At 34.7% G+C, this 27900-nt stretch overlaps 1 protein-coding gene across 3 annotated transcripts in view; it reads left to right on the top strand.

The window, feature by feature from the left end:
- Window positions 1-27900, top strand: part of LOC120531795 (neprilysin-like) — a 132716-nt gene that overhangs the window by 3279 nt on the left and 101537 nt on the right. For 2 of the 3 annotated variants that reach the window (XM_039757545.1, XM_039757553.1), the window contains exons 2-5: window positions 564-736; window positions 2181-2216; window positions 2314-2475; window positions 25864-25944. In XM_039757545.1, the coding sequence (XP_039613479.1) occupies window positions 574-736; window positions 2181-2216; window positions 2314-2475; window positions 25864-25944 (442 nt within the window). In that variant the 5' untranslated portion in view covers window positions 564-573. Of the gene's footprint in view, window positions 1-221; window positions 320-563; window positions 737-2180; window positions 2217-2313; window positions 2476-25863; window positions 25945-27900 lie in introns of those variants that run through there. The other variant, XM_039757562.1, reaches the window with a different exon arrangement.

The following is a 27900-nucleotide window of genomic DNA, read 5'->3' as shown; positions in this document are numbered from 1 at the left end:
GATTGTTTTTGATTAACTTAAAATTAAAAAGTTGGTCCACAATCCAAATGGGCATTTCTGTAAATAAAGATAGTATAAGATCTTTGTCAGCATTGGTTTAAGTGAAGTTCAATGATATGCCTATGTATAAAATACTAAGAGGCAATTGGCCACTTTTATTGCTTGCTAACTTCCTTTAATGTGAAGGATTTGTTAATCTTTAGCCTCTCGTTCATCAGAGTTTCCCTTTATAAGGCTGTTACATTATTTTCCTCTACTAAGTCTGGGTACTTGTTGATCTTTCATTAAGGATCAAGGATCAGCTTGGTTGAAGTACAAAGTTAGGATCTTGGTTTTGTTTGTTTCAGTTTCTAGACTTTTACAGTTGTAACTAAATTAAATATTTACTAAAATTTCTTTATAATTCCTTCAAAGTAATTAAGAAAAAATATATTTTACTCAGTTTACAAACACTAAATTAATTATATCAGAAGGGAGGTTTTAAAAGAATTTAAGCTTCTAAGTTTGAAACTTTGTATTTAGACACTAGACAGTTTATTAATTACATTTTATTTTTATTTTAGGTGTGTTGTTATGGGCAAATCAGAAAGTCAGATGGATATAACAGATAATAACGCTCCAAAATCAAAAAAGAAGCTGAGATGGACATCTTTAGAAATTGGGCTTTCCACATTGGTTGTGCTGCTCTTTATTGTAGTGATTGCTCTAATAGTTTTATATGTGACAAACACTGGAGGTGAGTACTATTGTTATTGTTTAATGTGAAATGATTGTTACTAATTTAAATGTTCGCATTTTCAAATAATGTAAAGCTGATTTTTAATATGTATAGTGAATCTGTTCTGTGATATGTATTGTGTTTATTAAATGTGCATACAATAGGTTATTGCCAGTTGACAACATATGAGTGAATGTGGACATTTCTGTGCTGATCCACGCTGATCTGATTCAAGCTTTACTTGCAATGGTGCTGGGATAGGCTGTGGCTCCTTGTAATTTTGAACTAAAAAAGTGTGCCTAGAAAATGGATGGAATACTATATACATTTGTTTTCAGGAAATAATATAATTAAATCTAGCAGGACTCACTTATTCTCAATAAACTGAAATGTGAATTGCTACACATAAGGAAACAATAGCTCTTCTGAAAATAATGTAATACATCTTATGCAGTATGTTTTATACTATATTAAGACTCTGAAATGAATTGAGGAGGTCTGAGAATGATATATGTATGTTGTTGTATTATAGTTTATTATGTTTTTTATATGTATTATCTTATGCCATTTTCAAGAAACAAGATTTGCCTGAAGTGGAGTGGTATTCTGCCCAGAGTTCTGTTTTTACACCCTGTGCCGGTATAGGCACTCTGCCCCACCATTACTTTATGTTGAAGTTGTCTGTTTTGGACAATGAATGAATGATCTTGCCAGAACTAACTCTCTGGAAATTTTTCATACTTCTTAAGAAACATTTGTAAACAGTTATTAAATATAAAATATGATTACATGCTTAAGAAGAAAATAGTAAGTAGGAGAACTTTAGTATATGAATTGAAAGTGTAGTTTACCTCAGCTTTATACATAACATTTAACAACAAGGTGATAATTTTGTATAAAAACAAGATAGTGCTTCTTGTTTTGCATTTTCTTACCTGAAGCTGATAACATGACAATCCCACTGGTCTGGCAATTCTCTAACAGATGGCAAGTTAAATCTAGCTCAGTGGTGCCAGCCTCATGTTGACAACATTTGCAATTATAATAACATATAAATGATTGATTTTTTTTTTCGGATGCAGAATACAAATGTATGGTGGTCTAAAGGATGATTTGTTCTGGAAAATCTATGAAACATAAAACTGTAATGGCAGTTTTAAGAAAACTAATCCTAAATTGAGGCTTTGTTTAAAATATTATAAACATGCATATATAGGGTACATGTGGTTCCTGGACTGGATACAATAAAAATAGGAAAGGAAAACAACAGATTTTTTTCAGAGCTATTCTAGATTTCCCACTATTTTGTTTTCTATTCTGTTTAATAATTCATTCACACATTTTAAATAAAGACTTTAATACTGAATATAAGTCAATACAGCCTTTTTTAATTAATGCATTTAAGTTTTTCTCTTTTTTCTTATTATATCTGTCAAGTAATACATAATGTTTACTTTTACAGATGGTATATGTAAAACAGCAGATTGCACACAATCAGGTAAATTACTCTACATACAAATCAGTTGTTTTTCATTGCCTTTATTTTATTATATACAATTGCATTAAATGATCTTTTTCATCATTCAATTTTGCAGCGGCACGAATAATTGAAAACATGGATACAAGTGCAGAACCATGTCAAAATTTCTACCAGTATGCATGCGGAGGCTGGCTGAAAAAGAACATTATTCCAGAAACCAGTTCTCGATACAGCACGTTCGACATTTTGAGAGATGAACTGGAAGCAGTTCTGAAAGGTCAGTTGGATGTATCTAATGTGACCACCATGACTGCAATATGGACATGTCACAAAGGACACTGTGTCAATTAATAATCAACTTACTATAGTAGTTCATTACAAGAAGTAAATCATTAAATATGGCAACCTTTATAGTTCACTCGATTTTTTTGATTGGTATAAAATTCAAAAAGCTTACAATATTAACTATTACTTGATATAAGTTTAACTTAAAGTTTGCATTTTTGGCTGACAAATAATTATTCAAGATTCAGGCAGTGTAGTGGTTAACATTGCTCCCTAAAACTTTTCCAGTCTTAGCCACTAGCTATATGGAGGAGGCACATCCTGGTTTTTATCCAGGTACTCAGTTTTCTCTCCCAAATCCCAGAGACATGTATGTGACTTTAAACTGCACCTGTGTGAGTAAATGTAGAAGTGAGCACCAGAGTACCCTTATACTGATTGGCCTCTAATCAAGGTTTGCCACTCGACTTGTGCCTGTAACTTCCTAAGCAGGCTCTGTCCATGGCGACCCATAAGCTGAAGTATTATCATATTTTTATTTTCCTTGAACTTTTTGGGCAGTTTCCTCATACAATACAGAGCCATGTTATTTGTAAATTTTGCCAAACATTAGTGTTTGTGTACTGCTGATTTTGTGGTTTTCATTTACTGGTAATATTTTGAATTAAGAATAGAACAACACACATTGAATTTTATAATTTGTATTCACTAGTGCTATGCAGGTTTTAATAATATTGTGTAAAATATTTTTTACGCTAAGATTAACTTTTACAAGAAATACTATATAATGACTTTGAGAACTGGAAGTAATTGCAAATGGTTAACTGAGTGAGAACATACAGTTTAATTTCCTTGACTGGTAATGGAAAAATGTTAAATGTAATGATGGCAAAGTACGTATTATTCATTTCAAAAAGTTTCCTATGAAGACTTGTTAATGACATACAGGTATCATATTCCAGTTTTATAAATACAAGGTTTAGGAATAGGTTTGCAAATTTATTATCTTTTCTCTTTCATCTCTCTCATATTCTAAAATCTTTTCTTGGTGATGGTTGTGGAAGCAGCATGCCAAACAGGTTAGCCCAGACCTCCGTGTGCCCAGTCACAGATTCCAGCTCTTCCTGGGGTACTGCCAAGCATCCTTGAGCCAACCTGGAGATATAATCGCTCCAGCATGTCCTGGATTTGCCATAGGGTCTCCACCTAGTGTGATGTGCCCAGAGCACAACTCTACTGTAAGCCTCCCCCCTATTGCTGGGCTTCTCATTCTAGTTCAGTTACCCTGTGAAGAAACCTAATTTCTGTCACTTGCACTCACAACTTAATTCTTTTGATCATTACCCACCGCTAATGACATAGGTGTGGGAGTTAGTTTGATTGGTTTTGTTATAAGATTTAACTCCAGCTTCACCACCAAGGACTAGTACAGCACCTGTAGAGCAGCTGCTGTATCTCCAGTCCAATAGTAGATCTCACAGTTCCCTTTTCCATCACTTGTGAACAAAATCTTCTAACTCCATATTATGTGAAAATGGGTAGAGGTGAGGAAATACTAAGATCTACAGCAAGGCAGTTAAGCTGTTTACAACAAGAATGACATGTTATAGTTACAAATATGAAAGAGAAATATTTGAGAAAAACTACAGACTCCAAAATGAAAGCTATTGTTCACACACAATTATTAAGAAATCCAGCTGCATTTTACTTTCTAGTCTGAAGCTGCTGGAAGATGCAGGAATTGAGAGGGGTTTATCTTGCAATTGTATCCCATATTAGGGCAGCAGAGTAATTAGTTCTGAAATTTACTCTTTACTGCTATAAGAATGACAGTTGAGTGGAATTTCATTTGGTGAAGCTTATACAAGTATAAATTCAATGCAAATAAAAAATGACACAGCATTAATTATCATTTCTGAGAAGGCCCGAAACAGTAAATTTAATTCAACCACACAGCCGTATTCATTAAATCACTGTAGGAAAAAATACAGATTCCATAATAAAATTAAAATTTGCATAATAAATTGAAACACAGTTCAATGTGGTGCACTGAGGCATTACATGTACTGTTGCTGCGTACAGAATGGGGGAAGTTAGGGTAGAGAGTCCACCTTTCCAAACAAATGTGCTTTTAGTGCACAACTTCCCTCTGAGATGCGATCCTTCCAATGCAGGTCAACATTCATTTCTTAGTTGTCTCGTAATGCATGTTTTCAAGATTGACCTTATGCTTGCCTCGCAGTAAAGAAGAGAATAATGCATAGAAAAACAGAACAAGTAAAACCAAATAATACTACCATCTCACTTTTTTCCATCAGTAAAAATGCAAATATATTTTCAAGAATAAGACCTAAGCTTGAAAGGGGCAATACTATTTTAATTGTACACTTATATCTTATGAGTTGCTCTCTTAAATCTTTGCCAAGTTTAGGAGAAATAATGAGGGAGAGTTCAAGAAGGTTAAATAATACACTGCCACAAGCAAGAACTAAAAAAGGCATTTGAGCTTTTAAATATTTATTGTTATTATGCAAATATTACGCTTCCATTTAGTGATTTGAGAAAAATAAACCTTTTATTTTTCAACAATAGACATAACTATTATAATGAGAGCTCAGAGCACAGTTTTGTTGAGGCAGTTCAGCTGTTCAATAAAATAGTCACAAAGTTCGATAAAACAGTTTAATACTATAATGTTGTTAAATATTTAGATCTTGTAATTTGTTTTTTATTACAGAATAATATTTATTTATTCCTTTGACATCAATTTAAAAAGGAGGCTTAACCCCTTGTACTGTAATGATTATTTTCAATAATTTCAGATGAAGCTATGAAATGCTTTTCAGTAAAGAAGATTGTCAAGTTTTCCTGCTTTAAATTGTGTAAAGCAACCTGATAAAAGTCCACACGAAACAGTGTAAAACCGCCTCACATCGAAGAGGTTGTTTAAGAAATTCTCATTTGTCATGCTAATAGTTTAGGGTGTCCTCATTGTTAATTAGAATGAGTGGCCAAAAAGAAATTGATCTTGGCTATTCCTAACTAACACATTGGCTTCAAAGCAAATGTACACCATCCAACAGACTTCACGAGTTTAGTCATTGCTTCTAGCACAAGTATTAAAGGCTTATTTCACCAGCAATTAATTATTGGCACATCTGTATTTAGAAAAAGCATAACATTTAAGCAGGGTAGAATGAATGGAGACAATGGTACTACAGCCATTTAACATTATTGTGAATAAATTATACTAGAGTTACCCATACTCTCCAGCATGTCATTTGAAAGCATAAGTATCATTCTTGCTAAGTCACATTTGCCAGCATTCAACCTCTCCAAAACAGCACACCTGTACAGAAAATAGTCTGTTATACACAGAAGTCAAATTAAGTGCCATGTCTTCTGGCTGTAATAATCTGTATCAGATTCTTTTTGGGGCAGTAACAGGGATATGTAAGAAAGAGATTGCACTACTGCACTGAGTTACTTCCCTTGTGGACGCCTGATGTAACTATCCTAGAGGGCTGATTGAAGAGCATAAAACACTTTCCAAATGAACTGGCCCACTGATTGTTTGCTTGTTTAAAAAAGATCAGATAACACCAGCTGTGACATGCTTTTCGACGGGTATATATTTTCGAAATCTCATGTTTTTCTTCTCGGCTGCCTGAGAGACTGCAGCCTTTGGCAAACATAGAAAAATATGAGGAGATGCATGCAAAGACTGTGTAGCAATAGCAGTCAGTGGATTCAAGCAGAATTTTATCTCGCCAGTCTTGATTTCATTCATGTATTCGAAATGCACACTTGTGGCTTCAGCTAGAGATGTCGATATTACAGTGCATTCTATGCCTCTCTGTTAGTAATTTTGCCATTGGAAGTGAAATAAGGGTCGTGTCTTAACTGAAGAAGCATTTAAGGTTTCTTGTAAAAATGTAAAGTGTTTACATCCTATCCATATACAATCAGTAAACGTGTTCCTCTTGAAGATAGAGTATTTACCACAGGTTTAATCAACTGGCTCAAATTATTGACAGTGGACCGCCTATCGGTGATGTCAGTAATCTATTGTTGGTTGCCAATGATATCGCCTATCAGCACCAGCCTATAGTCAACACTCAACACATTGCCACTCTCCAGCACCATGATTAACTGAAGAAATCTCATGGCCTATATGTCATTAACAGACACTTAGATCTATATTTAGATGTAAGGATTTGTAAGCAGTACTTTATAACAACAACAACATTTATTTATATAGCACATTTTCATACAAAAAAAATGTAGCTCAAAGTGCTTTAGAAAATGAAGAATAGAAAAATAGAAGACACAATAAAAAATAAAAATAAGTCAACATTAATTAACATAGAATAAGTAAGGTCCGATGGCCAGGGTGGACAGAAAAAACAAAAAAAAACTCCAGAGGCTGGAGAAAAAAAATAAAATCTGTAGGGATTCCAGACCAAGAGAGTGTAATCAATCCTCTTTAAGCATGGGACTTGCCAGATGAATACTTTTAGTTTACTAAATTGGAACCCTTCAAAACAATGGTTTTAGGTCTCAGTGTCTACAATCATTTGAAGAATGTATGTCAGTGTTTTAGTATGAAACCAAACCTAGACAGTGTCAGTTAACTACACCATCTACTCACACACACACTCACATTGGGAAAATTAAGAATCCGCAGTTCATCTAACATTCATATCTTTGGAGATGCAAACTCCAAAAAGACAATGACCAGGTGCAGAATTTGAACCCATGATCCTGGATCTTTGAGGCACCACTCTACTGCCTAGTGAAAGTGCAGTACTTTTTAATCTTAAACTGCTTATTTATTGTTTTTCCATTTTCAAACTCTCTAGAACTACTTTGCATTTATATTAAGATTGGAAGACATTTTTAAGAAGTCAAATAATAGCTTGTAGAGCAGAGATTTAAATAGTGTTTAACCACAGCTGAGTAATCACACTTATGACTTAAATAGACTTAAATATTCATCTCATGTGAGTATTTGCTGTTCAAAATGGTTTAAAGTTCTTTAAAATTATAGTTGACTAGATATTGAAAGGAGTACTCATATTTTAATCTCAGCTTTAAGTATACTGTAGTTCATTTTTCTTTAAAATGATTGCCAGTATTTGCCAGTGTACTTGTGTTTAGAAATCTGTAGCAGTTTTTTTTTTTATTCTAAGCTTGCCACAGGATTAAGCTGCATAAAATCTCTTTTTGATCTTTACTGGAAGCTTGGAATGTGTGGGAGATAAGAACATTGATTAAATATGCATGAACTTTTGGAACTGGACCATAAATTAATAGTGTGTTCCATTTTTTACTTTTCAATTGTATCATATCACTCCCTATTATATAAATTAATTAATTCCATTGTCTTCCATAGCATTACAGAAAAAAACTAACATTTTTTAAAATAATTTTGATTGATTTTAATATTTCATACAATCAAATCAAACTTAACAGAACAAAATTCAGCCCCCTACCCCAAGAGAAAGATGGGAAGCCAACAACCAGAGCAAATCTTTAAAAGCAGCAAGGAAGGAAAAGTATATTTTTCCCTGATTTAGAAGCTTATTCTTAAATATTATTGACTAGATCATACCATATTTAAAAAAAATGTTTTGAACAGATTCCCCAAGTGAGAATTAGATTTTTTCTAATTTCAAATAGTTTAGGATATCATTTACCCACTGACTTCAAACAGGTGGGGTGGGATTCTTCCAGTTGATCAAGATAATTCTATGTGCTAGTAGTGAGGTAAAGGCAATTACAATCAATTTGTCCTTCTCCACTTTAGGCCTATCTGGGAGTACACCAAACACAGCTGTTAATGGGTTAGAAGTGATTGTGACACCAAGGCTATGTGATAGGCATTCAAAGATTTTTGTCCAAAATTATATTAATTTGGTGCCCACCTAAAACATGTTGCCCAGTGAGGCTAGAGCACGATTGCAACGTTTACGGGTTGGATCTTGCCCTGGATACATTTTGGACAATTTTAAATGAGGTAAATGCGCTGAATGAAGGATTTTAAGTTGAATGATTGAATGCTTTGAGTATATGGAGCTAGAGTATATTCTATGGCTTCCACTCCTTTTCTGAAATATTAAGTGAAAAGTCCTTTCCCCACCACATCCTAGGATCTTTGAAAGGAATGGACTTTAAAATGTTTTTATATATTGTAGAGATGCTGTGATCTGAGTCTTCAAGACTGATCAATATTTCTTCTGGAGTAGAAATAGGTGGAAGGTGAGGAGAATTGGGTAGGTTATATTTAGCAACATTTCTGATTTTAAAGTAGTGAAAAATTGTGTTTATGAGAAGTTAAAGTTTAAACTTAATTGTTTGTAAGATACAAGTCATTACCTATATACAGTACAATCCTCTTAAGTGTTTTAATCCCAGAAATTTTAAAAAACATTATATACTGTGTATGTTTGAGAGGGCAGAAAAAGTTGGTTGTCATGTAGAAGTGCAACAGATAAAAGCTTCTCTGTCTTAAAGTGCATTCTACATTGGTTCCATATTCTGAGTGAATAAAGGGCAATTGGATTATTCGTGTATTGACATTACTTTCTATTTACTGGGCCAGAAAGCAGAGACTATAAGGAAGTATTACAAGATTCTATTTCTATTGCAGATCAGGCTTTACATTACAAAAATAATTTTAAGGCCATTTTGAGCCATAGAACATTTTAAATGGTTCAGGTAAAAGTGATGCAAAGTATAACAAAGCATATAACTTTTAAGTAATAAATATTGCATTCTAAATTATTTCATTTGTTAGTGTTCATTTTACATTCTTATTTTGTATAATTATTTATCTAAATAGTTCAGTTTGTTAAAACTATCTAATTGAAACATAGGTTTCAATAGTCAGAGGCAGCACCATGGTGTAGTGGATAGAGCTGTTGCCTCACAGTTCCAGTTCACCACCTGACATGGTCACCTTGACTGTAGAGGTTACATGTTATCTGCCAGTCCAAGTTAATTTTGTCTAGATTCTTTCCATGTTTGTTAGGTTAATGGGCAACAACGAATTGGCCCAGGAGTGTGGTGATAGAAGCTTAAGTGTGCTTTGTGATGGTGCCTAGTAATCTAGTGCTGGTCCATGCACTTGGGTCTAGAGCTTATGAGATAGGCTTTGGATCTCAGTGACGTTGAGATAGAGGGATACATACCATATACAAAAACATGGAAAATATATTCATATGAACATATGGTGCCCTCTCAGTTGTGAGAAGCATATCATAGAATGTTACATAGTTAACTGCCAAATAACGCAACACGTGTTTTGACCTATTTTGGGCTCATCAGGCGTACACTCTTCACTGCACCCCTCATCTGGGATCGAACCTCGGATGCACTTCGATTGTGAAATTGTAAGAACAAAAAAACCTCTTCCAATTCCACATCCAGCCCATACCCTCCCCAAACAATTTTTTTTAAACCCCTTCTTTAGTCAATATAAATTGGCAGGCTAACTAGATCACAGCTGGAGGTTTTCCGTAGCTTTCGCGTTTGATCGTGCATGTGGGATGACCAGTGTGTTAGAAGAAAAGAGATATCTAACTGGCCTGTATGTCAATCAAGTGGCAAATGCCATAGGGAGGATATATGATAAACTAACGTTTAAAAAAAAAAATTTTTTTTGAGTGCAACGCGATCTTCCTGCAGTACCTTTGCGATCTACTGGTTGATCGCGATCGAAGCATTGGACACCCCTGATCTAGTTAGTTGCGGTAATAAGAGTGTAGAAAGCACAACGTGTCCAGCGTGTGGTCATCCAGGCGAGAGCACACCTTCGTGCAGAGTACGCCAGATGCTGAGAAAGCACGCTCTACCTCCACTGAAGTAGGTGGCAGTATATCAGATACTGATACACTTGTTCTAAACAACGCCCGCGCTTGCCATTGCTCTGAAACACTGCCATTTCAGCTTTTACTGATGCATCCAGTTTCTTGTCATCATTCTGTGATGGCAAGTTTCTTGGCACAGATAATGTGGATGCAACAGACTGACGCATTGCAATTTCAAGTTGCTGTTCCAAACTATTGTCTGACAGACGTCAATGAAGTCTGCCCCGTGCAGACTCCTTCCAGTCCACTGTGCTCAGTCTTAGTCAGAGCCGGGAGACTGACTGCTGCTGGTCTGTTGCTGACTGAATTAATCGGCAACACACTACACCGTGCGCCAAAAAAAGTGCCATTTAATTATTCTCAACTACAACTCTGTTATTTCTTGATCTATTTTTACACTTTTACATGCTATATATGCAAGCTTGGCTGTTCCCAGTTTCCCGGGAATTACAGCTATTTTTGTGTGTGTTATATTTGTTCTTTTAAGGCTGTGTTTCCCAATCTTGGTCCTGGGGAATCCCCTGTGGCTGCAGGTTTTTGTTCCAACCAGATTACTAATCAGTGACAACACCTGATAGCACTGATCTCATTTAATTAGCTGATATTTTTTTTTATTCGACATTCAGAAAAGGATGGCAACATGATGTTTACATTTATAAGTCATTTAGAAATTTATCTGCTTTTGCTATAGATTTTAATGCTTAACTCTTTTGCTGATTTCATTATATTTTGCCCTTTCTCTCTGCAGTTTTTCCCCTTTGTTGTATCTTATTAATGATAATTAAAAACAAGCAGAGCAGACACGCTGGCAAACAACACTGAATAATCAAAGGCTACAACTACTTTAGCATCAGACCCACAAATTAATAAATAATTAATTAATTAAACAATTAGAACCTATAGAAAAGCAGAATGAAAATCAAGAAGAAAATAATTTTATAAAGAAAAAAATACATTATTCCCATATAACTGCTTGGTACATTTTAATATATATATATGTAGTGGAACCTTGAGATACGAACAGCTCTGTATACAAGAAATCCAAGATGCGAGGAAAGTATGAGCAAAAAATTTGGATCCAGATACGAGGATTGGGTAGTGTAACGAGCCACGAGCCAGGCTGTGGTTATGCGTGACGCGTTTCCCGATCTGCCTCGACTCGGGGATTCACCCAAGCTGACGCTGCCAGCCCGTCAGCTCACTCAGTGTTCCTTGTTCGCGTTTGTGCGCTTGTGATTTCATTGTTTCACTGTAGCAGTTCGCCGTATAAGCGTATCCAAAAATATTGCGGGCATGCAGACGGAGAATAGGAGACGATTGCCCTCAAGAGGAGTACTAGGGTGTTGTACCATATTAGCCATTATGAATGTAAAGAAAAGCCAAGCAAAATGACACCTTTTATTGGCTAACTAAAAAGATTACAATATGCAAGCTTTGATTACATCTTGCCTGAAGAAGGGGCCTGAGTTGCCTCGAAAGCTTGCATATTGTAATCTTTTTAGTTAGCCAATAAAAGGTGTCATTTTGCTTGGCTTTTCTCTACCCTCAAGAGGAGAGAGAGAGAGAGAGAGAGGCGCGCGAGCGAGCGAGATAAGGAGAGAGAGAGGGTGAGCGAGATAAGGAGAGAGAGAGAGACGCGTGCGCGAGCGAAAGAGATAAGGAGAGAGAGAGGGAGACCCATGCGCGAGCGAGAGAGATAAGGAGAGAGAGACGCGCACAAGAGAGAAGAACCATCAACTCAGCTATGATCACATGACGCTCAGCAGACAAAGTGTATTCATACTACTCGTATTGCAAGACATTGCTCGTTTTATCAAGTCAAATTGAATTAAAAAATTTAGCTCATCTTGCAAAACACTCGTAAACCAAGTTACTCGCAAACCGAGGTTCCACTTGTATATATTATTTATCAGTGTTATTTGTTAGGAAAATTGATTTTTATGTTGATATTTTTGGGGGTGCGGAACGATTAACTGGATTTACATTATTTTCAATGGAGAAGTTTGTTCTAGATACGAGAAATTCGCTATACAAGCTCAGTGCTGGAACGAATTAAACTCGTATCTCAAGGTTCCACTGTATATATATATACTAGCAAAATACCAAGCTTCAGGCGGAGAAGTAGTGTGTTAAAGAAGCAATGAAAAAGAAAAGGAAACATTTTGAAAATAACGTAACATGATTGTCAATGTAATTGTTTTGTCACTGTTGTGAGTGATGAGTGTTGCTGTCATATATATATATATATATATATATTTACACACACACACACACATAAACATATATATACATATCTATACATATACACATAAATATACACACACACATATATACATACATATATATATCTACATATATACACACAAATACATATATATATATACATACACACACACATATATAAACATATATACATATACATACATATCTACATATATACACACACAGCTATTTCAGTATCAGTGCAATACGCTGCTTGTTAAAACGGATAACTCCGCTCTTACGCAAGTCTGCGTGGATATTATGAACTATCGATTTGTTCAAGTTCTATTTAAATTTTAAATAGAAGGAATTTTTATTTAGTCGACAGAAATATCTTTGGTAGGAATGGTAAAAACAGACAGGAATATTATTCGTGAATAAATCAACTCAAACCTTAAACAACTTATAATATTTTGCTCTCCATAAAAATATATCCTGTCTAAATTATACAAGTTAGAAATAAAGTAAACGTTAAAAGAACAAACATTCAAATTTCTTTACTCTTATGTAATTTTATATAAAAAATAAACTTAGATTTTAAATATCCCAAAAGATTTTGCTCTCCATAAAAATATATCCTGTCAAAATTATACAAATTCAAATATGAACATGCTGCATAACAAAACCTAGAAATATAAATAAAATGTGTTCCTTTCAGCAATAACAAATCAAATCATTCAGTTGTCTTTGCTCATATGTCATTTTAGAGCTGGACGCCTGGCATCTTTTTGGCAACAAGTTCGTTTCTGTTTGGTGTGAGGTTCTGTGTTGTGGAGATTCTCAGGATGGATTGCAGGTGCTCATCAGTGAGGCGACTCCTGTGTGCTGTTTTGTTAGTCTTTATCACTGAGAAGAGCTTCTCACACAGATATGTGCTACCAAACATGCACAAGGTTCGAGCCGCATGTAGACGGACTTTTTTTGTTCTTCAAAGTCACCAAAGCGCCGTGCAAACTCAGTGCGCTCAGTTTATCAGCAAAGTGTGTATTTGGGAACACCGTAGTGACGACTTGGTTTAACATTACTTGGCAACAGGGAAAGTGGGGCAAATTGCACTGGTGCATTTGTGTCTCCCATAAAAGCAGCTTCACTTGAAATCACTTTGTGATTGTGCACGGGTAAAACTGTCCGCTGAAGTGTCAGATTCTTATTTAATTCTTCTGCTTTCTGTATCTTCTGCATTGCATTCAGGTTACCCTGATGTTTTGTCTCATAGTGCCGTCTTAGATTAAATTCTGTAATTACAGCCACATTAGCTCCACAAATGAGACACACGGGTTCAGTAAACATATACTCAGCCTCCCATCGGTTTTTAAAGGCTCTATTTTCAGAATCAACTTTTCTCTTCAGCATCGTGTGAGCTAGCTTCACAATAACTTGCAGCATCATAAGCTAGACTTGATTAACGCGTAAGTGTTCGGCAAGGCAGCTGAAGCGCTGCATTATGGGATCTGTAGTTTATTGTGTTACCAGCGCTTCATATACCCGGCCATTAATAACAATAATACAGTATATAAAATGATCTCGGGGCGGATATAATTACGCCGGGCGGATGTGGCCCGCCCTTGAGTTTGACACATATGGACTAAATAGAACTTGAAAAGATATATTTTTCAAATGTGATCGCGCAATTCAGATAGAGTTGACGCGCACTACAGCCTGCATGCCTCAATAAGTCATCCTCCCCTCGCTCTTACTTTTTTACCGTTCATCTAATGAATACACTGAGTATGGCTTTACCAAAACAATCATTGATGGCGAATAAAGTATCCATTATTCGAGTATGTAGATCGGGATATATATATATACATATATATATACCCGATCGCAGCGAGAAGTAGTGTGTTAAAAAGCTAGAAAAGAAAAGGGAACATTTTAAAAATAACGTAACATGACTGTCAATATACAGTATTTGTTTTGTGAGTGTTACTGAGTGTTGCTGTCATCAAGGATTTGATTATCATTATTTCTTTCAATCAGGTTCGTATTTGTAGGATGTGTTGTGTTCAAGTTACATTCCGTGTTTGTCAATCGCTGTAAAGATGACAGGTTTCATTCATCGATTCGTTTCTTACTGCATCAATAAACAGCTCGTCTTCTTCTTTATCTGAGACCTGACACACTGCATGCACGGGTTTTTTACACTGTCTTCCTTTAGCGGACATTGACTTTTTCCACGTGTGCTTTGTTTCGCAGTAGTTGGATTTATGAATATGCTTGTATGTATCAGACGCTTCATATTTTTGCTGCCTTTTCAATTGTGTAATTCGGTTTTTGTTCAGCGCTCTTTGGAACTGTTGCTTTTTATCTGTGCACTGCGTCAGTTCACGTGAGCCACTCGGTGTACATGCATCGAAGGTTCCCAGCTGTGCTGGTGCCATCTCGTGCTATGTCCATGGCTGTATTTAATGTTACCTTAGTCCTGGCACTTAAAACTTTCTCTCGCGTTTCGCTGAGTTTGTGTCAAACACCACCCTGACCATCTCATCTTCCTCTCCATAAGCACAGTCCTTCACCCGTGAATATTTACCCGTGGCAGTTTGCTATTGGATTGCCGCTGACGGACGGCCTTATATGGGCAGGCACTAAATTACAAACGCCAGCGGCAGCCTGTCTATGAACTTAATTTAAAGTGTAGGTTTACATCGTGCTTTGTTTCCGAAGTAGCAGAACTCATGAATATGGTTGTATATGTCACTCGCTCGCTTCTTATTGTTTCGCTGCCTTCTCAATTATATAATGCATGTTTTCTTCAGCGCTTTTTTGAGGTCTTCCTGGTTTTCTATGTACTGCGTGATTACGTGGGAGGCGTGATGATGTCACATGAAACTCCGCCCCCACGGCGTTGAAGCTCATCTCCATTACAGTAAATGGAGAAAAACTGCTTCCAGTTATGACCATTACGCGTAGAATTTCGATATAAAACCTGCCCAACTTTTGTAAGGAAGCTGTAAGGAATGAACCTGCCAAATTTCAGCCTTCCACCCACACGGGAAGTTGGAGAATTAGTGATGAGTCAGTGAGTGAGTGAGTGAGTGAGTGAGGGCTTTGCCTTTTATTAGTATAGATATATATTTACCAAACTTAGTTTTATAATTTATATATTGTTCCCAAAGCACAAAACTTGGGAAAAAACACATCACTTAATTAGCCCAGGAGTCCAATTAAAAACAGAAGGTGGTAGGAACAAAAACCTGCTACCCTAGGTGGTCACCATTTCCGAGTTTGGGAAACACTCTTTTAATGTTTGAGAAAGTGGTGTACTGCTTCATGGTGGTGTGTCAAATTAGACAGACTTTATTTTTTATAAAAGAAAATGCCAAAAGTATTTTTTTTCACCCAAACCTTTATTGTTGAATTCACCATATGTGTACATTCATTAAGTAAGCTAGTTACAAATTAGCCAGTCTTTTATACAGATTAACATCCTTAAAATCATCGGATATAATGAACATGCAAAGGAAAATTTAGAAGCAAAGCCATTTCTTTTAGCTAAAAGTTGGACATGCATATTGAAACAATTAAGAATCTTTCAGTATGTAGGATTCTGTGGTAAATCTCAGAACTGAGGTAATATTTCAAAGGCTTGATAGTTACATTATAATTTTTGAATGGCAGGCAGCATAATGATATACAGTAATCCCTCGCTATATCGCGCTTCGACTTTCGCGGCCTCACTCTATCGCGGATTTTAAATGTAAGCATATCTAAATATATATCACGGATTTTTCGCTGGTTCGCGGATTTCTGCGGACATTGGGTCTATTAATTTATGGTACATGCTTCCTCAGTTTGTTTGCCCAGTTGATTTCATACAAGGAACGCTATTGGCGGATGGCTTAGAAGCTACCCAATCAGAGGATGTATTACATATTAACTAAAACTCCTCAATGATATAAGATATGCTTCCCGCGCGGTGCTTGATTGTTTGCGTCTCTCTATCTTTCTCACTCTCTCTGCCTGACGGAGGGGGTGTGAGCAGAGGTTGCTGTTTGCACAGAGGACACAGATGCTCCTCTACAAAATGACGCTTTATCTCGGTGCTTCTGTATACTTAAAAGCACGTATTGATTTTTCGATTGTTTGCTTTTCTTAGCGAGCGCTCTCTCTGACATTCTCTGCTCTTGACGGCGCTCCTTTGAAGATAAGATATGTTTGCATTCTTTTAATTGTGAGAAAGAACTGTCATCTCTGTCTTGTAATGGAGCACAGTTTAAACGTTTGACTAAAGGGTGTTATTTCATGTCTAGAGGGCTCTAATAATGTTAACAGGGTGGGAGAGTTTATAAGGGCTTAAAATATATAAAAACAACCATACAAACATATGGTTTCTACTTTGCGGATTTTCACCTATCATGGGGGGTCTGGAATGCAACCCCTGCGATCGAGGAGAGATTACTGTACCTGTAAATGATTATCCTTTCACAGTTTTGTTTTGTGATTATATAGTCCAGCTAGCCCTCAGATACACAAATAATTGTTTCCCTCCAAACATACAGAGATTAAAGTAAATATACAAGTAACTGTCAAAAATAAACAAAAACAAACAAAAAAACCTTTCAAAGACAGACTTTTTTGTTCAAACCAGTGAACATTCCAGAAAAGCATTGTAAATAGCAATGAAACTGTCTGCTAAAAATAAACAAATAAACATAACAAAACAGAACACTTTTTACCATGGAGCATCTACAAGTAATAAAAAAGCAGCACAATTTATAAAGCAACAGCACTAAGCTTAAAAGTAGCCTTTGTATGTCTTTCATCCTTTGTGTCTGTATTTTTGGCAGATGTTCATTCTTTTATTTGAATTGCCTGTTAAAACCTGTATGTCTTGTAATCACAGGGCTGGAGTGTACTATGATTGTATTAAAATGCAGAAGCATCTGAGAAGGTATACTTTTCACAGTGATCAATAGGTAGAAAATTGCAGTGCACATGTCAAAGGTGAGGCTGACTCTGGAAGGCAGGGTGTTGTCTTTTGGATGGGATTACTCTTTAATTTGGTTTTATAAGGAAAATAGCAGCTGAACTAAAGCAGTGTATTTGCATTTGAAGGTGGTACATTATACTGCACTGTGAATGAAGAATATATTGACTATACCATCTGATATATAAATGCTGAATATAGAAAAATTGCTTAAAATATCATGTTACTTTTAAAGTTGATCCTGCTGAGTAAAATGATGATTGAAGTTTATTACCCATAGGTACAAAAAACAATAATTTGCTTTTGGAGTTATGTGTTTTTGTACATTCAAATGTTTAATGTATTTTTGTGGCAAAATGAATTTGAATTAAAGAACTATAATGAATGTTGGAAATTTGAAAATGATTTGTCACAGTTTAAACCCGAGGCATCTGCTCTGATGAATGCTGATATTTTTTGAAAAACATTGGCCGTTCTTAAAGTCAAAATGAATGCAAAAATCACCACAGGTAATTGTTAGTGGAGTTATAGGTGAAATTCCACGAGACTTCTGAGATAAGTTGATAAGAGAGCATAAAATATGGTAAAGATAAAGCCAAATAAGCTCCGGCTGAACCCAATTATTAATCAGGAGCCTTTGTGTGCAGGTTTAGATATAATTTGAAACAATCATATTGGTAATTTCCTATATGGAATTTATGTATACAAAAGTATACCTATTTCAGTATATATTCTTAAATAGAAATTGTATTCATTTTTGGAAGCAGTATAATTAAAACAGTAGATGACTGTGTAAGATTCATAAAATTAAAAATAAAATGTCATGCCACAAGTAAATCAGTAACTAAATCTGTTCACACGTTTTGGCATTTTTTTTATTTTAGCAATTACTCGCTGTTATACAGAACTTGCCATTTGTCACCTTTTTAGGGTTATTCTTATAATGTAAGGTCCTTAAGAACTTTTAAAAACGTAAACATCTTTTTAAACATCTATCTTCAAGAACTATGAACAAATGTAAGTTATTCTTTAATGAACTAACACGTTCAGCTTAGCAAACACATACATATTGTAATCTACTTTTAAATTAATATATCAATTCATTTAGAAACTCTGTAGTAAGTAATTTCAACCACTTAACAGAAGGAGTAAAATGCCTCATCTGTAAATAAGTTGTAAGTGAAGAATGATTAAAAAAAGAATAGATTGCTTTAGCAGCTATGAAGCAAACAATATGTGCTATAAGTTAATTGGCCATTTCAAGTTGGCCTTTTGGGAGTTTAGGTGTATAAATGAGTAACCCCAGTAATGGAATAGTGCCCAGTCAAGGGTTGGTTTTTCCTTAATGTCCAGTGTTGTTCGAATAGATGTCTGCCTACAGTTATTCTGATGATTGAGAATGCTATCTAATGTTGAATAATTAAGGGGCAATAAGCTCAAAAGGGTTTTAAAATTTTAACCTTAAGAGGAAACCAGTGTAGTGACATAATCATTCACTATTATTGTATGTGCTATTAAATATTGAATTATCTGCTGGATAGAAATAAGCATTGTTTTAATAAACTGTTTTAAACAGTGTAAACTAAGGTAACACCAAAAGAAACATTTGCTAAAGTCTTGTTACATAAGAGTTAATGAGTAATAGATGTAGTTTTGCAAAGCCTTAACTACTGTAAAGTGTTACCAGCTTTGCAGTGAATAATTATACTTGAAATATTTGCATGAATTAACATCTGTATCCTGCATTGTAATCCTTCTTTATATTTCTAGGATGAAAAATAATAACTTAGCAGTAGTAGTAGTAGTAATATCAAATATACAGAGCACAGTAAAATTCCCAAGTGTATGTCTTGATGTTTAGATAGTGAGTTTAAATGGCTCATTCAGTGTTTAAGCACTGAAACATTTAATAAAGTACATAACTAGAGGGATATTATAAGCTTTGGTTCATGACAAGCATCATTTGCACACAAGTGCTCCTGAAAAATATGCTTTTGAATATCTCCTAAGAGTAGCACATAGAGGAAAAAACAGTAATAGCCTCAGCACTACTTACTGCTATTTGATAAATGCAAAATAAACAATCTAATAACAATGACTGATAATTTATTTATCAGTCTGTTCTAATTTGATGGTGTGGTCAATATTGTAAGAAGCTATACTTAAATTGGATGTGTGTAATGAACAGATAACTATAACTAGTGCATGTGGAACAGATCAAGTCTTTCTTTTTAGGATAAAATAGAAGTATCATATTTATCATGACGGTCAAAATGCAGTTGTTCACTTTTTATCAGAGTTTTCAAAGGCAAAATCAAAAGAAATCTATAGAAAAAAATAGATTAAATTTAGAAACCATTCCCAAATGATTACTTTTTATCTATTTTTGTACAAGTGCTACTCTCTCATGGAATGTTTCCTTTTTATTGGTCTTAGTTTGGGCACTTCTCTATCTGTGCACTGCCGTCTTTTACAGTAAAGTTCCACTGTGTTGATATCATGTGCCTCACAGATATGCATGATGCTGCCAGGCAACTCACCCAATCTGCAGCTAGATAACAGCAACACCTATTGAAACAAAATGAAAAATTATAAAAGACAAATACTGGTGTATTCCTGATAGAAATAAGTATCTGATTTATCTCTGTTTTGTTCACAATTAGCAGTAACTGTGGGCTTTTAGAACAGTTACATTAGAACTTGAAAAATGTTTTGACTAAAGTAGGTCATTTCACTCAAAATAGCATATAATTCTTGTGTTCACATAATTCTTTATAATACCTTTGAGATGTAAAGGTCCCCAAAGTACTTCTGTCTACTACAGTGCTTGATAACTTAATTCATATGTGTATAAATTACTTGCTATTTGAAGAAATCATTTCTAATATTTAACCTTAACCAGCTTCAATGTGTCTGCCCATTTTCTTTTTAAAGTTGTAAGCACTTTTATCATGTTACTCTCTTTGTTTAAACTGTAAAGATTAAATTTTTTAAACCTGTCCCTGCAGTTTATATCCTACATCCCTGCATTGGCATTGAGTCTTTATTGTGGTTTCTATCCTTTTTCAATATTTTATACTCCATAACCAGAATATTATATTTGTGGCTATTTATTATATGAGTTAACTGTTTTTCTACTGTTGCTTCACACTTTTTGCAACTAATGAATCAAATCTTCCATGGCAGTACTTATTTAACCCTTGATGAAAGCTTTTTCTACCTATTTTCATGAAATTAATGAATGAAAGAATATTTTGTTTCCATTTTGGAATATTAGTCAGTTCTTTTTATTTATTATTTTTTGGGACGAGGGCAACATTGTGGAACAGTGACCATGGCTTAACGTAGATTACACTTTCTCCTGACTATTGAAGCATTTTTTTCTTTATTCTGTAGGTGTTAGTTAATTCAGGACAGATATGAATATGCGTGTGTGTGTGTACTGTACAATGAAGTGGGGAGTGACGCCTGCCTTGTGGAAAAGAATAGGTTCAGACAGTGACTGGATGGATAACACAATCAAAAGACCCTTTACAGTATAAAGGACTCAAGATCAAAACAGAAGAGAGCCAGGCAGATAATAAGAAGATTAAAATGCATAACAGATAATTATTTAGCAAGTGGCCTGAAATCGAGTATAAATATAAATCATTGAACCAAATATATGTCTGAGCTGAGTGGTAGTTGGGACAGATAGGCAGCACAGCAAAAACCAACATCAGTATAGTAAGTACAGTACAGTAAGTGTAACATAGTAATATATATAATAATTAAATGTAAGTGTAATTTCAGGTTTGTTTTAAATAGTATCACTGATATATGATGATGCCAGAGTAGACATAAGCAGAGAGTCTGAGTAGAAGTCACAAGAGTAAACGAACAAGAAAGCCAGATCTCAGGTATCTAATAGGATTACAAAACAGAGATTTGTGTGAGTCTGGATTTCCAGCTATCTAAGTTAGATAAAAGAATTTTGGAGGATTATGCTGTATTAGTCAGGAAGCCATTATAGTGAAGACAGCTGAAAGCTGATGAGGTTGTTCCAGTTTGTCTGAGATGGGACTTGGGGAGTGGCATTTTGTGCCAATTGTACTCTGTCAACAGGTTGTGCAGATTGATCATTGATAAAAGATTAGAGTAATTCAACTGAGAACTAATGACTGCATGGTAGAGTATTTCCATTGTGAGGTGAAAAGCTATGGTCACCATCTGTCAATGTTTTGTAATTGAAAGAATAACCTCTTCTCTGGTGCTGAATTGTGCATTTCAAGGTTCACAATCCTGGTGATTACCTTTGTTGTTAATCCTATACAAAGCATTTGACTTTTTCTGATGTAAAATTTTAGATATTTTTCAGCAGGGGTAAGGAAATATGTACAATGTAACCAGTGTGGTATTTCACTAGTTATACTGTAAAATACTTAGTCCAAATCTTTCTGAAAATTGCACTAATTTTGCATTTCTTGAACAACACAAAAATCTATAGCTGTTAAAATATTAAAGTAAAAAAAAATTAAAGTAAGCTGTTTAGAATAATATATAACTGATAAACTAGTTTAATTCTTCAGCTGCCTTAAGGATAAATACATCTTTTCCTACTGTTGCCTTTGTAAAGTTTCCATGCATTCTTTACCTTACAGATGGCTTTTTGTTTTTATTTATGTTTTCTTTGTGCATGCTTTTTCAAATTTTAGACTGTGGGGAACCAAAGACTGTATCAAAAACAATGTACCAAAGGCAGGAACTCTCACGTAATTATAGTGATTAAGTTCTGTATACAATCCACTGTCAGCTAATTCTAAAACACAGATTGTGTGTTCTTCCTTTCATGAACACAATAAATCATCCACCTGTTTTCAGTTCCTAGTTTGTGCTAATCATTATCCTGGACCTGTCCAAGATAGGATGTTTGGCCCAATCATAGAGAAAATATGCACATATTCACTTGAGGTCAATCAATGGACCCTAATCTAAAAAAATGCAAAAGGAGGCCAGAATTGACAAACACACACAGAACATGCAGACTCTAAGCAGATTGTCCAGTGTGTAAATTCTATCCACATTAAATAATAGAATAAGGAATTAAAAAATTGATGAATAATAAATAATCTTCATTATATTTAACACCTTTTTGTTTATTTACACATATCCAAAGTAGTTGAAATTTGTAGCTGAGAAAGGTTGTCATTTTTAATGTAAGATGAATTATATTTTTATAAGTTCTAAACTGAATACAACTTTTACAAAGATTTTAGAGCACATGTGCACAAAACCCTTACAAAAATTTCTCACGCATTTTTAATAGATCATGGATAATTGTTACCAAATTCCAGTAATTAATGAATTATTGTCTACAGTACAATAAAAATAATTAAATGTTTATGAGTTTTCACAGTTAGAGCTTAGGCTTTTAGTTTATCTTATGATTTCCTGCTACACTCTTTTGTTTAGCTTTCACATTGCTGCGACATCACTGCAGCAGAATCTGATTCCTGCAGCAAGTAATCTGTTTTTTTTTTTTTTTTCTAGTCCTTGATGGTACCCTTGTTACACTTAGAAAGTTTTATTTACTTTTGATATTTCTCATTTTTGTTCTGATATCTGTGTCTTTTTAGTTTGGGTTTCAGCTTCAGTGTTTTATAGTCCGTTTGTGATTAGTTTTCACTAGCTCTGTTTTTGTGGTAAGCTCTTTAGTTATTTATTTAGGGTATCTTTAGTCATTTTGCTTTGTGCATTATTGCATGAATTATGGTAGGCTTGTGTTCTATCAGGATTATATGGTGCTGAATGGATAACTTGCCACAGTCAGGGCTTCATCGCAAAAAGTGCTCTGGTTAGCAACATGACTAATCCTCCTTCTCTTGCCTAGTGCACTTATAACATTCTTAAACCCACTTACTCAATTTTGGGGTTAGATGTGGAGGGCCTATCCTGACAGAATCAAATGTTGGGTGGGAAATAGTCCTAAAACAGGGTTCCAGACCATTACAAGGCCCACACATACACACACACACATTCACACTCACATGGCTAGTTTAGTGGTACCAATTAATGTAGCCTGCAAGCCTCTGAGAATGTGGGAAAAAAAAACAATGAACCTGCAGGAAAACCCATGCAGACAAAGTGGCAGTGGCATAGCAAACATATACATTAGAGGCAGCATAAGCACCTTACCTTTTTTCCAAAAATTCCCATCAGTTAACATTTACCACTCCATGTACCAAAAATATGTGATTTGAAAGCATATGATTATAAGTTCTAACAGCAGCTGTCATTGGTCATATGATTGGAAATCATATGCTTTAAAATCACAAGTCACAAGCCGGTCCTTGAAAAGATGGAGGGCAGTTGGGTAGCAGAAGGAACATATGGGCAGCAAGCCAAGCAGCAACATACAGTGCACTGGCGTAGCAGACGCTCCCTCATTTCCCGCAAATTGAAGGGAGGGAGGGCAGTGTCTCCACACCCAAAGTGTCCCTCTCCACAGCTCTACAAAGTCAGCCATAAAAGTATATTTCATTTTTGAAAATATGTATTTAAATATTTTGTGAATTTTTAAGCTAAACAAAACAGTATATCATGTTGTGTGATGTTATAGGTAACAGATGGGCAAATACGAACTCATGCTTATACTGCACCACAATTCCATGACCACTGTACTAATAAGAAAGAGAAATAAAAGTTTTACTTAAAAATGTATGCTGTACAAAAATCACCATCACTGAATACGACTACACAAATGTCCAAATGTATTTCAATAATGTCCTTAGATATGTTACCAACAAGAACTGCTGTACAACTATGTCATGATTCATTGTTTTTCTTTGTTAACTCTGTGACAGAGGAAATACTTTCAGTAAATTATTAAATGGATTAACAATCTATATTTGGTAGATACATTTGCCTAGGATGACTTCTGTCAGAATCAGCCTGCATTAAATTATTTAAAATACACTTTTCTTAATTAAATAAAAGAATATGAATTAGCTACTCAAGATAACCATAACAAAGTTACTTTTCATGTATTAAACTAAGTAATGAGAATTCTTAAAAATTCTGGCTCTGATAATAGCTTGTAATTATACTACTATATTTGAATACAGTTTTAAATTAAACCTTTCCTTCTTCAGAGAGACTGTAGAGCCGTTCCTCTCAGGTCAGATTCACATACAGTTCAAATTGATTAGCACATGTTAGATTGTTAGATTGATTAGCAAATTTAAATTCTTTGAAATGGACTGACTCCTTGTCCTAAACTAGCTCCTTTGTTGGTTAAGATTCTGTAGAGGCAGACTTGTGTTGAATAAAATGACTTTAGAAAATGTGTATATGGTTGAATGTTTTTTATCAATGAATCTTTTATTAATTATTGTAGAACAGTTGCTCTGTATTTTAAAGAGTTTACACATATGTGCAACCTATCCAGTTTTTCCTGCATATAAGAGCCAATAGGTAAATTTGAATTTGCGTTATATCAATATATGTGTGTGAGAAGGATCAACAATAGACTGCCTGTACATTTGGTTTTGGTCCCCAACCATCTTATTTAGGCTGCTATAGTACTGTAAACAAATAGGTTCAGGAGCCAATAAAAAGAGAACATAAAAATTACAAACATTCAATGCCATTTAGATGATTTTTTTAATAGAAAGCCGAGCTATTAATATGTACATGCACTTCCATTTAACCAGCTTTTTGGGTTAATTAAATATCTTGTAAAAATAGTATAAAGAAGGTCCAATAAATTTAATAACTGGAGTTAAAAAATTCAGTCTATGCTGACAAGTGCAATAAATAAAACAATACATGTGAATGCAGAACTACTGGAAGTGAAAAACAAAGAAAATTGAACGCTGTAGTGTGTTGATTAACTCAGCATAATTATACCTCTGTTCTGGAATTACTTAAGACCACTTGCTATTGTGCTACCTTTCGTTTTAAAAAAATGACAGTTTGGTATGTTGCGGTAAATCATGAAATGTGTTTAATGACTGGAAATAAAATACAGTAATAATAATTACCAGTAATTTTTTGCAGCAATTTTTCTTCAGGCCTTAGAAATGACTGCCAGAAATAGTAATTATTTTGTGCCACTCCTTGAAGCTGTGTTTTTCAATGAGGGGAGCTTTAAGTTTTTTTTGTTTTTTTTTAATGTGAAAATTGATTTAAATTTTTTTCTTTATTAATGCGCTTTCATTTGGGTTTGGTTTCCAACCATCGTATTTAGGCTGCAATGCTGTTGTAAACAAATAGGTCCAGGAGCCGATAAAAATTTTAATTTTCTCCTTTTTTTCTCTCTCTTTCCTTTGTAACACCACAGATGTTCTTGAAAAACCATCAACAGCTGACATCGTGGCCCTAAAGAAAGCAAAAATGCTGTATAAGTCATGCATAAATGAAAGTAAGTGTAACTGACGAGTGAAAGTTGGGACTTGTCTGTATCCTTTTCCTGTTTTATATAAATTAAGCAATATAAAGGAAAAATGGTTGTAAAAGGTAATAATTGTGCTGCCTTTAGTTCTATAGCCTTACCTTGTAACTTTGTAGCCTTTTTTGCAGTTTACAGTGTTATAAACCTCTGCCTCTTGTTTTCCCTGGATCTTGCGTGTTTCCTAGTTTACATTGTTTGATCAATCTAGATGTTGATCAGCTTACACTACTTTATTAAAATAACTTCACTTGTACTAGAAAACCCACATAATTTTCTCTTTAGGAAGACTACCATGGCTTCTGCTGTGTTTTATGTGAAAAACATACTGCTTCACGTTTCCTCATTGATTTCCAAGATTAACCAGCCTGATAAAATCTCTTATTCATTCAGTATTCATATATATTTACAAGGGAGTAATGAACACAGGGGAAGAAAAAGTACAAAGAAAACTAAATGAAAGCAGCAAATCTGCTGATACTTTTTTCCGGACTATATGTTTTGCACCTTTGTCTGCTTGTACATGTACTTGTCATCAATAACAACAACATTTATTTTATTAGTATAGCACATTTTCGTACAAATGGTACAGCTATGAAACAAGAATAAGGCAATACTAAGTAACAAAGAATAAAGTAAGGTAAACACACTAAAGCACTTGTTCCCCTCATCTCTTTCTTTCTTTCTTTCTTTCTTTCTTTCTTTCTTTCTTTCTTTCTTTCTTTCTTTCTGTACTGCACTGCACTGCAGCTTCTCAAAGGTGAAAACCGTTATCTAAAAGACTCACCTTTTTAACACATGCATAGATATAAGCACACAAACTTTCATTTGTGCTAGTCTCTCCCATAATGTTCGGAGCCAATAAAAATGATTTTGAAGCCTTGAATCTCTTATTTTGTGTACTCTAATCAATCACATGAGTGTTAATCACTCATGACGATACTTTAAGCGGTTGGAGAGAAACAAAAAACAGCTTTCAACTAACAGATATATTCTTGAGTCAAGCATCTATATTGTCAAGTGAAAATAAGCCAACTTCTGCTAATAAAAAGGAAAATATAGTGATAATTATATAGAGTTTGGCTTTCTGAATACTTATTCTCAGCACTGACTGCTATCAAGGCAAATTACAGGGCACATTTGCATGTAGAGGAAGATCTCAGGGTCTGCCTGTCTTTCAGAATTGAGAAACTATGCAGCATTAATGCAAAAATGTGGTGTAGTGCAGTTTTAAATCTAAACAACTTGAAAAGGTGTTTTACATTCAGGCATTTTATGATAATAAATGTTCTGGTTGGTGTTTCTTTATAATGGGAGGAGGTTTGTAATTTTTTTCTCCCTTCAAAGGGGTCTTTGGTCTACAACAGTTTGAGAATGCTTGTTTTAGGAAATGCCATCTGCCTGTGTCATTGAAATATCTTTCCATCAACATTTATGCTTGTCTTCTTGAACAACGAGCAGAATGGGCTTGAAGCATTTGGTGTTCTTAATAACCGTTCTTGTGGCTTTCCAAGTGCCTCCTGGCTTGTTTTGCACACAGGGGTGGAGTGAACTTTGATTGTATACCATAGGCAGTCTATTTATCTATCCTTCCATCCATCTATTCCTGCATATACACCCACACACAAAACAGCATGTATGAAACTAATGTCTCATATTCAGCAAACACTCCCTAGGTGATTTTACTTGTTACAGTATTACACAAGATTTGGCATGCCTTATATTACCTGCACTTATAGTTTATTAAAATGTTTTGTATTTTGTACAATATGTATAGCCAATGTGAACAGAAAGCAATAATAAGGTTTTTATGTTTTGAATAGGTAAAAGTTACAAAGACAAATAAATGTTAGCACAAAGAGTAAAGGATGTTATTTAAATCAGGGGTGTCAATCTCAGATTCAGGAGGACTTCTTAATTAGTAGGTAT

This window comes from Polypterus senegalus, chromosome 1 (assembly GCF_016835505.1).
Source record: "Polypterus senegalus isolate Bchr_013 chromosome 1, ASM1683550v1, whole genome shotgun sequence".
NCBI lineage: Eukaryota > Metazoa > Chordata > Cladistia > Polypteriformes > Polypteridae > Polypterus > Polypterus senegalus.
The sequence above is the reverse complement of the archived record's forward strand: the minus strand, read 5'-3'. Positions and strand labels throughout refer to the sequence as shown.